Source organism: Aplysia californica, unplaced genomic scaffold, assembly GCF_000002075.1.
Source record: "Aplysia californica isolate F4 #8 unplaced genomic scaffold, AplCal3.0 scaffold00040, whole genome shotgun sequence".
In the NCBI taxonomy this organism is placed as follows: domain Eukaryota; kingdom Metazoa; phylum Mollusca; class Gastropoda; order Aplysiida; family Aplysiidae; genus Aplysia; species Aplysia californica.
The window spans coordinates 741,961-752,339 of record NW_004797310.1 but is presented as its reverse complement, the minus strand read 5'-3'; the positions used below and the strand labels follow the sequence as shown (position 1 = coordinate 752,339).

Below are 10,379 nucleotides of genomic sequence, written 5' to 3'. Positions count from 1 at the left end.
TTAGATCTAGATATCTACTATTCAGGAGTCTAGAATGTATCTTTCGAAGAATATTTCTTTTTGAAGATGAAGTATGGAATACATTCAATGTTTTAGAGAAAGCTAAGAACTGAAATGGTTTTAATTTTGGCTGTTGATGAGACAGGCAAAAAATCCTTCACTTGCCAGCTCTCCGTTTTCCTGGTTCCCCTTTCCTACTTTCGCTTTGCGGCGACTGGCGAGTCCCAAAAGTCATTCAACGATTCAAGAGTCGAGAGATAAGAAATACGAACATTGTAGCCTTCTTTTTAGGAGCAGGTATGTGATCCGCTCGTCGGGAAGATTGAAGAATACCGGATCACTTGTATACATTATTGCGCGAGAATGTTGGGTGGGTGCGGCGGGTGAAGGAGGGGGTGGGGGGGTTCAGGGTTCAAGGGGGTCTCCCCCCTGACGAAATTTTTAATGATTAGATTAGATCTACCGGCTCGAGATTCTCCATTGAGAGATAAAAACTGGGGAAAATCATGAATTCCTAAGGTTGAGACATAGGCAAAGTCAGTCCGCTGGTCAGGTATTCTTCAATCTTACCCGCTCGTCGGGTCGGCTTGGCTTATGAAAAGTCAGATTTTTAGAGACTCAGAAAGTAAGTAAAGGGAGAAACTTGACTTGACCCACCCTAGATTCTAGATCTAGAATCTATGTTATTGATTGTACTATCTAAATCAGTGCTGCTGCAGAAGAACTCGTATTCTTTTTCCTTCCAAACTCCCAACTTGCCAACTTCGTTCAATTCAGTCGTTGTCAGCTCATCAACACACCATACAATTACAATAAACAATACATTATTCAATGATATAATAGTAGGCTACACAGCCAGAAGGACTAATAGGAGGTGCCCATTGGGGGGTCGGGTTGGGGCGGTTAGCAAGCCAGATTGAGGGCTCAAAGCGGCTATCGTGGCACAAGCCAATCGCGTCCGACTCATCGCCTCAACAACAAACGCTTCAGGCGACGAGTGGGGCGATCACCCCTGACCCGGACTGACCCAATCCCATCCGCAATGGGCACCCCCAGATAAAATCCACATAGAAATAGAATCTAGATCTAGATGTAAAATTTTAAAAGGTAATTGAGCTGCCAGAAAAAAAAATTGCCATCTGCAGAAAAGTGTTTTTTCAATGTCATAATTTTGACATCTTCCCAGTGATGCCCAGTTTGGTTTTAGAAAAGGAAGAGGGTGTACTGATGCAATCTTTGCACTCTGACAACTGTGTAAGAGGGCATTGGAATACGACCAAAATCTCCATCTCGTAATTTGTGGATCAGGAAAAAGCCTTTGATCAAGTAAATAGATACAAGACTATGGAAGATCCTCGAGCAGTACGACATCAAAATCAAGGGACAACTGCTAGACAACATCAGGGCTATCTATGCCAACTGCAGAAGCGCAGTCCGCACTACCAGTGGAACATTGGACTGGTTTTCAGTAACATCCAGAGTCAGGCAGGCAGGGCTTCAATCTCTCCCCTCTGCTCTTTGTGATCTAAATAGACCAGATTACAAAGGAGGCAAATCAAGACCCAGATGCACTCAACGAACTCGTGTTTGCAGATGACCTGGCAATGATGAACAACAAGACTCAACTACCGGAGCATATCATGAACCAACTAAATATATGCGAGCTGCTAGAAATAAGACATGAAGATCAGTGTTAGCAAGACTGAGGTCATGACAGTTAGCAGGATACCAGACAAAGTAGATATCAACATCAATGGATCCCAACTAAAACAAAGCTGCGAATTCAAATACTTGGGCAGCATTTTCACAGAAAATGGAAAATTAGATCAAGAAATAGAGACTAGATTCCAGAAAGCCAATCTAGTCAGCTATCATTACTATCAACTTGCCCCTCTCCTGAAACATCCCAATATCCCTGTGAGCACCAGGGCGAAGCTCACCAATGCCATTTTCCTACCAATGCTCAATATCTGTGCCAGACATGGTCCCTAACAAAAGTACTCTAGGGAAGCTGGTCACATGTGAAATAAAATGTTTAAGAAGAGCAGTTGACAAGACAAGAGGAGACAAAATAAAAAATGAAATCATAAGGGACATGGTAGGTGCAACACCCGTTCTACCACACTTTGCAAAACCTAAAGATCAAGTGATTCAGACACCTCACACAGATGCCCTCAAACCAACCAGCTCTGAGGGCATACAACATCAAATATTGTGCCTGGAGAGCCAGAGGAAGACCAAGGCGACACTCAAGTGAACCTGTTGCAGACACCCTTAGAGCTCACAGGATGTCCCTCCTACAGGCCACTCGCCTTGCTGCAGACAGATGCCTGTATCTCCCCGCGACACCCACTGGTACAAGTCGAAGAAAAAAAGTGAAAGTAAGATCATTTTTGACGAGCACCTGATTTCACCACGATGCCACACAAGTACAGTGGAAACCATATAAAACAGGCCCGGTAATAACAGGGATTTTTTAAATCTCCGTTTTTTCCTACTCTTTGTCTCTATTAAAAGTCAATAACGGGGCCTCATTGGAGCCCAACCGTTTATAGCAGGAACAAAGGCTCATTAACAATGTATACAAAGTAAGGGAGAGAGAGAAGAGAGAGAGAGAGCCACTGCAAGGACACGCAGCGGATGAAGGGAGAGAGGGCTGCGGTGTGCTGCAGACCTCGATCTATCCCGAAACATAGAAACACGCACATGTAATGTGTCATGAGCAGGCCTGCCGCATGGCCAAATCTGTTGTTTCGCAGTTCACAGCACACACGCATGCACCACATCACACTGTGACTGTTCACGAACAACAGTAGGCTACATGTGTAGATCTAAGCTTAACGCACTCTGGACGACCGGTCGGCCTAGATCGAAGCCCACTTCTTTCATTATGGCCACCAACGATGTCAAGCGCAAGAGAAAATGCTTTCCAATTGACAAAATATACGAAATAATCCAGACTGTAGACAAAAAGCCAGCTCCACTGGCAGAGATTTGTCGTCAGTTCTACATCCACGAGAGTCGATTCTCACCATCAAGGATAGAGTATAGAGAGAAGATAGTGGCAGCATACTCCAATGGAAAGTTTGCTCTGGATCGAAAAAAGATGAGACTGCCCGACACAGATGCTGTGGACCAAATTCTTCTGATGGAGTTTAAGGAGGCAAGGAGAAAGTTGGTGCCAAAACCCCTGTTCATGGGTACTTGTGGCAAGGGAAACTATCCATGAATAAGTACAGCTGGATTAGTCCACAAATGCTTACTTTCTTTGCATTTCTGATTTAACAGGGATCGGATATAACAGGACTTTTTCTCTATTCCCACCATCCCTGTTATATCAGGTTTCCACTGTATCTCATTTTTAAGATTTAATTCAAAACATGGACGACTTTATATTTGATCCACACAAGTGTATTGTGTATTGATAAGACTAGATTCTATTCGATTAAATATTTGCAGCAGGTACCATGGGGTGAACTCTACTATTTGGTCTTCAAGATTCCTTACTAACCATGCTCCTGTCTTCAATTTTCTTTTAGGTTGGTTGTGCATACATGCTTAAAATTGATCATATTTCCCTGGTTAGAAATGCTCTTTCTTGTACCATATTATTACAAACAGTGTGTGGTTGGGGGGGGGGGGAATCATTTATTTTCCTTCCAAAGTTCTGAATCTCCAGTGTAACTACTCTGGCGACAAACTAAAATCTAAGAGCATTTTCTCTAACTGTGGTAGCAGAAGTCACAAAAATTAGCTCTTATATGTAAGACTAAGATCAGCTTGAACTTGAAGTCAAAATTGTGTTTTTGTATTGTATGTCTTTCTACATAATATGACCTGATCTGATATACTTTTTGCCTCTGTTCAGCCGACAAGAAATTTACCCAATCAGGACGTCAATATGGTGCTCCTTAGGCAGATGATGCACACCTCTCGCATTGTTCTGCCGTCTTCTGCATGCACTACATACTTGAGAATCACTGCTTCATTGCACAGGGAAGCAAAACACCACTCACCTGCCAACAAAGTGTGCCACAGTTTTGGAGACAGTGTCGAAATTCTTGGCAAATCATATCCCACTGACCACTTCACAAATGCAACCCCAACAATTGTCTCAAAGATCGGTAGAAACTTACACAACAAAGAACATCATCCTTTACATCTGATCTATAAGCGCATCGAGTCTTTTTTCCATAAGTCGTATTTGAGGAGAGGAAACCCAATATTTTCAGCTTATAGCAATTTAAGCCCAGTGGTCACACATGAACAGAACTTTGACAGTCTGCTAGTGCCTCAGAATCACGTAAGTCGACTGCCATCGGACACTTATTACATCAACTCGGAGTACATGCTGAGGGCCCACACATCTGCCCATCAGAGGGATCTCGTTCGATCCGGACTTGATGCTTTCATCGTTGCAGGGGATGTGTACAGACGGGATGCCATAGATGCTACTCATTACCCAGTGTTCCACCAAATGGAGGGGGTGCGCCTTTTTTCAGATTTTGAGGTGAGCATTGCAAGGTTGATGAATTTTTTTTTTTTTTTTCTGAAGCGCTTTTCTCTCTTTTCAAAGCTGTTGTGCTTGATTCAAATTTTTATTTGTTCTAATGCGACAGCTTCGACACAGAAAATGTTTTCACAGAGATACAAACATCGAAATCATGCTATTTCAGTTGACCAAACTAATTATTATTATAAATACAATGGAACTCAGGTTCAACGAGGTCGCCGGGCTGACCTAAAATCTCGTTGAATCCGAGTGTTCGTGACAGCAAACATGAGGTTTTGTGTAGATAATTACAGCCAATGAGCAAGTAATGTTTATAAAGAGAAGTAACAAGTGGTGCTTGAAATGCCTGCATATTATGAGCTGTGCACAAAAAAAAGACCGATTAGTTCAAATGCAAGCCTGTGTCATCTCGTTTGTTTGCCAAAATGCTGTGTAGAGCCTAGCCTAGCATACATCAACTTTAGATTCCATAGGCCAGCACACAATTCATTACGTAGATCTACTTCAAGACTAGCTTATCATTGTAGTAATGGTAAGTTACCGAGGGAGGAGAAAAAGACTGTGACACGTTTGTATCTGCGATGTTCCACACCCTGACAGCTGGTGCCCTCCGACACGCACACAGTCACACGTGTGCAGGCGCCCATCCAATCCCAACACACGCTTGCCAACAAGGCAAATGTTGGTATGAAAGAAGGCCACGGATTGGTTGCATGCAATCGACTAAGTGAATAACGGTTCACGATACAGGTGCAATGTATGGTTTCCGAGAATAGATAAAGTTTGTTGTGGAAGAAAAATGAGTGAAACCTCGTCTGCGGGGACTGTTCACTGTTCACCCTGGAAGCGACCTTGTTGAATCCGAACTTGCTGATTTAAGTGCTTGTTGAATCCAGATTATTTTGTATTGATTTCAAAGAAGAAAAATAAACGGGGAATCCATGTCCTCTCGTTGAATCCGAGCTCGTTGAATCCGAGTTCCACTGTATACTGAATTTATGGTTGTTTGTTGAAAAAGATTCTTACTTCAAAATACGAAGACTAGTTTTAGAGTACAGTGAAACCCCGTCCTAAATACTATCTACCGTGGGATGAACGTGAAGTTGGCAGTACACCAGGGCTGGCAGTATAATGGGATAGCATCTTGACTTGTGGTAGACCTGTAGAAGCAATCAATTACAATAGAACACGGCTATAGCGGGACATTTTGTTCCAGAAGAAAAATCCTGCTGTAAACGAGTTCCCGCTATAGGAATGCAATGAGCAAATTACCGAAAAACTTCTAAAAATTCACATGAATACCTCCCTTCCCTATCAATAAAATTTTCGCTTTTGATTAGTCTTCCTTTTCTTATCAACTTCGTTGATTATCTCGGCTTTTAATTCGAGTGAGAATCATTCCCTATTGTCATTGTTGGAAGCCATCATTTACTCGGTTTCGTTGCTTGTGCTGTCTATCGTACTGGAACAGCAACTGTAGAACTGGTGAACTGGATGCGTGCGTATGCCTGTGAGCGTCAGCGATCACAATTCAATGAATGAGGAATCACACACTACTCACTCTCCTCTTCTTTTATTTTTACTTTTTGGCCTAGTCTAGGCCTAGGGCTGTGGCCTTTACCCTCTCATACTGAGCCTCTAACTAAGCTACGGCACATCACTTTTGGAGTGGGGGCTCTCATGGCCTAGAGGTGAAGGTGTTGGCCTCTCATTCAAAGGTCCCGGGTTCGAATCCGGGTAGCGACGGAAAAATGTTCTTCTCTAAAATTGTCTCCTTTCACCTCCTTTCCAGCTCTCTAGCAATGTTCTGTTGTCTGCTTTCGTTTCCACTTTCTGCCCCCACCCCCTCACCTCCTTTGCCCCCTCCTCTGGGCTCCTAAGTCTTTCTTCTGCAGCCTTTCTACTGCTCTTTGGCTCCTCCAAACTGCTGTCTTTCTGCCACACCCCTGATCTTCTGGTAGGAAAGATCTACACCTAGTCTTCTCGGACAAGGGCGAAAAGTCTCAGAGGGCTCATGTGCAAGTTGCGCACGTTAAAGATCCCTTGGTGGTCTAAAATCGGTAAGAGTAGGCTGCACCGCCACACGGGCAACATTCAAACGCTCATATGACCTTATGCAGTTGTGAGTGCCGTAAAAACGCTCACCAAAACAAACAAAAACTTTTGGAATGGCTCACGTAATGCATCTCTCTGCCACCTGCTTCACCTCACTCATCACTGGACTGGCCATTCACAACGCCGCACCGCTGACTGCCTGTTTGGAGCCCGCCTACAGCCCCCCAACCCCTTCCCCCTAGCTAGAGCTGGTCCGATCTCTCCCACTGTGTCCGAGTTCGGGCCTTTCCTTGCCTCGCTAAACCCGAGCTCTGGCAATTGAGTTTACATTGAGAAAAAAAAGGGGGGTTCCGGTAAGGTCCCGCTGTAGTGCCGCTATAGTCGTGTTCTACTGTACATGTGTACAGCTCCAGCTGAACTTTTTGTTAAATTCAAATTGAAAAGTTTTGCTGGATCAGAAGTTAGGCTAATTGTGTCATGGACCCTGTAGAAGTACCCGTCAGTCACAGGCCTCCTCAGACCTTTCATGTAGGCTTCATTCTGTCAGTTACAAACATTTTGTCAGTTGAATGTAAAAAATGATAAGCCCAGCTTTTTGAGAGAAAATCCTGTTCTGAAGTGAATACTATAGAAAATTTAAAAGCCTAGTCAAGTTAGATGATCAAGAGTAGAGTTCTCTTGAATATAGCTTATGGCTGTTTGGATGGTTTGATTGCAAATTACTGTGTTAAGATTATTTATACTCTGAGTTGAAGAAACTCAACCAATTCTCTACACTGCTGTCTAACAGGGGAGTGGGGAAGAAGCAGAAGGCTTTTGTTCCACAAGACTGTCCTATTTTATTAAATTGTACCATTGCAGGCAGGTGGACTGTCCAGAACAGTGCTGTCAACAAGTTTCCCGTATGATGTCTTTGAAATGAAGTGCATGTTCTGCCAAGTTTCAACCATTGTTTTTTTTTTGTCTTTCTGCAGCTATTCAACAAGGTGTCAGACCTGTCAGGTGTCAGTCTGTTTGAGGATGGGAGGAGAGACAACACCAGACAGGAAACTCATTCTCTAGAAACTTCCAAGTTGGTGGAACATGATTTGAAAGTGTGCCTTGAGGCTCTAATGCGATGCCTTTTTGGGGAGGGTGAGCTGAAAACTTGTAATAATAAATTATTATTCTTAGAGAGGAATCAAGATAGCTCAGAATGTGTCATGAAGTTCAAGTTCTTGAAATCTTGCAGACACTTGTGGCATATTAATATCTTTAGACACTTTTACTTCATTTTGTACATGCATCCTGCACAGTGCACAAAGTTTCATGGCTCAGTAATTCTCATTCAGTGGACCTGAAAAAATAAGTCTTCCACCCTCTTTGGTGTTTCAAAAATGGGGGAAAGGATATTTATGTAAGTTGCCTTGATGCTAGATAAATCAGTTCTGTATAGCTTCTCAATTTAAATATAGACCATTGATTTTTTTTTTGGATAAAAATTCTTGTCAGGAGGAGATGCACTATTGTTTGAAAACTAAAACTGTTTTTCTAATAATTTGGGAATTAAATTGGCGATGGGATTTTTAAAAATATATTATTAATTTCTGCACTTGTGTCTTGCAACATTTGTCTTATGAAAATTGTCCATGCAAAGTCATAAGAGTATGCTTATATGTATGTACACATGTTGTATTTGTTTTTGCAGTCTTTCATGTTTTTTTACAAATGTTTTTCTTTGAATATTAATTCGTATCTACATGTTCTGGTTGACTGTATGCTTGAGAATAGGTGTTCTGGTAATATAAATTACTGCAGCTTAACTATCTTTTCTTTTTTTTTGCAGTCTCTGCTTTCCCTAAATGGCCTCATGAGTTGTCACTCTGGTACATAGCCTGGTGCCAAGTTGTGCTGAAGCACATTTATCTCAAGGGCCAGAATGGTGTCCACTGGTCTGGTTGTATTAAAATAATATGATTACGATGTACCGACGAAATTGTCTAAGACGGGCCTCCCATTGTCGAGGAGAAAAGTAGCCATTGTAGACAGGTTGCTTCTTTACATAGGGTCTATTATAATAATGTTAAGAAAACGCAAGTGGGAAATGGGAAATGGTCTTTTGTACAGGTGATTGTCTTATATACAAGTGTCCATTAGAGCAGGTTTGACAGTATTTATTTTGTCTGCTCAACATCAGATCTGAACATGCGATGGGTGGATGCGTATTTCCCATTCACCCATCCCTCGTGGGAGCTTGAGATCTACCACCAGGAAGAATGGGTGGAGATGCTTGGCTGTGGTGTCATGGAGCAGAAACTTTTGGATTCTGGTAATGTATTTTTTTTTGTAGTTTTGTTTTGTTGATGATTTGCAGAAAAATTCTTGGTCATATTGGGTGTACATGTAAATGTCTGTTCATGTACCAAATTTCTGGCTCACTACACTATATGGGCTGACAGATTCTGGAAAAGACAAGAAAAGCTATTTTGTAGTGAAAGAAAAATATTTGATCCATCCTTTGTATTGAAGTGTCGATATTGAGTAAAATAAATCCTTTAAAAGTTTTTAGGTAATTCTGAATACTAACCTTAGTGGATTCGGTTATACTGTTACAGTTGTTGACAGACTTCATTCACAAGCATTATTATTCAGCTCTTTTGATAAGAAAAGTATCTCTATATCATTCCTGCTGCCATCAGAAGTGCTGATATTCGGGATAAATCCCGAAAATGCAAATTTCTAAAATGGTCCTCTTTTTGCCTGACTTCATTCATTTACACAATCTCTCTGTGCATGTAATAATATCACTTGATATAAAAATTGACTTGAAACAAGATGTATTAGACAATATGATCTGTAAATTTTGAGTCCCTGCGCGTGGGCATTTCGACTAGGTCTGAAAACTTCGATTTTTTTTTTCATAGCCCGTTGGCACCTCAATGTGATGATCAGGATACACTATTTTATAGACTTTGTTCTATGATGGAAGAGGAATATATTGTGATTTTTAACTAAACATGACATTCCTGTTGAAAAGGCTGTTGATCTCAGCTGATTTTCTTATATTTTACTGCCACTATTTGAGGTGAATGTCCATATTTTTTTTTTTTGGAAATCGCTATATAAATGTTATATATTATTATTATTATTATTATTAAATGGGGTAGAGCAAATTTAAGTTGTAAGAATTATCATTCTGTGTTTGTCAGTCTCGATGCTTGAGAGCCAATTTCTATTTCTTACAGCTGGTGCCACAAATAAGGTTGGTTGGGCTTTTGGTCTAGGCCTGGAGCGACTGGCCATGAAACTGTTTTCCATTCCGGACATCCGTCTGTTCTGGAGCACAGACTCTGGGTTCCTGCACCAGTTTGAGGGCAAAGACTTCAATGACAGCATCATCTATAAGGTTGGTGCCTTTTGAATTCCATGTCCTCTAGTAATGTATATTGCTCATTTAGAGGACTGCTTGTAGTCATGTGTTTACCAACAAGAATAAATTATAATAAATAATGTTCGTTAGGCTGCTGAGAAATGGTTTGACTTATTTTTTATGCATGTTTTGTTTAAGGATGTTACTGTTGATCGCTGCCTTTCCCCTCTTAAAAAAGAGAAAAACTCATTATAATATAAAGAAATTGTATGTTTACGCCCCCATCGACACAATTATATGTAATGTAGGAGGTAGAATTCCGACCCTGCCTGTCAGGGACTAATTGGGTTTAGTGGGATATGACCTCCCTTCAGAATGATCGCGATACTTGTTATAAATTTTCTCACCACTCAGGAATCGAACTCGGTTCTCCTACTCCAAGGTATCGAATAAAAGGGGGGG

The 10,379-nt window shown here is 41.5% G+C and overlaps 1 protein-coding gene across 1 annotated transcript in view; it reads left to right on the top strand.

The window, feature by feature from the left end:
* The first annotated feature begins 8 nt into the window (after positions 1 to 8).
* The window catches only part of LOC101859309 (phenylalanine--tRNA ligase, mitochondrial), a 14,085-nt gene continuing 3,714 nt past the window's right edge, over positions 9 to 10,379 (top strand). The window contains exons 1-5 of the mRNA XM_005092051.3: positions 9 to 297; positions 3,869 to 4,510; positions 7,543 to 7,702; positions 8,745 to 8,876; positions 9,793 to 9,953. Of these exons, the coding sequence (XP_005092108.1) occupies positions 3,902 to 4,510; positions 7,543 to 7,702; positions 8,745 to 8,876; positions 9,793 to 9,953 (1,062 nt within the window). The 5' untranslated portion in view covers positions 9 to 297; positions 3,869 to 3,901. The remainder of the gene's footprint in view (positions 298 to 3,868; positions 4,511 to 7,542; positions 7,703 to 8,744; positions 8,877 to 9,792; positions 9,954 to 10,379) is intronic.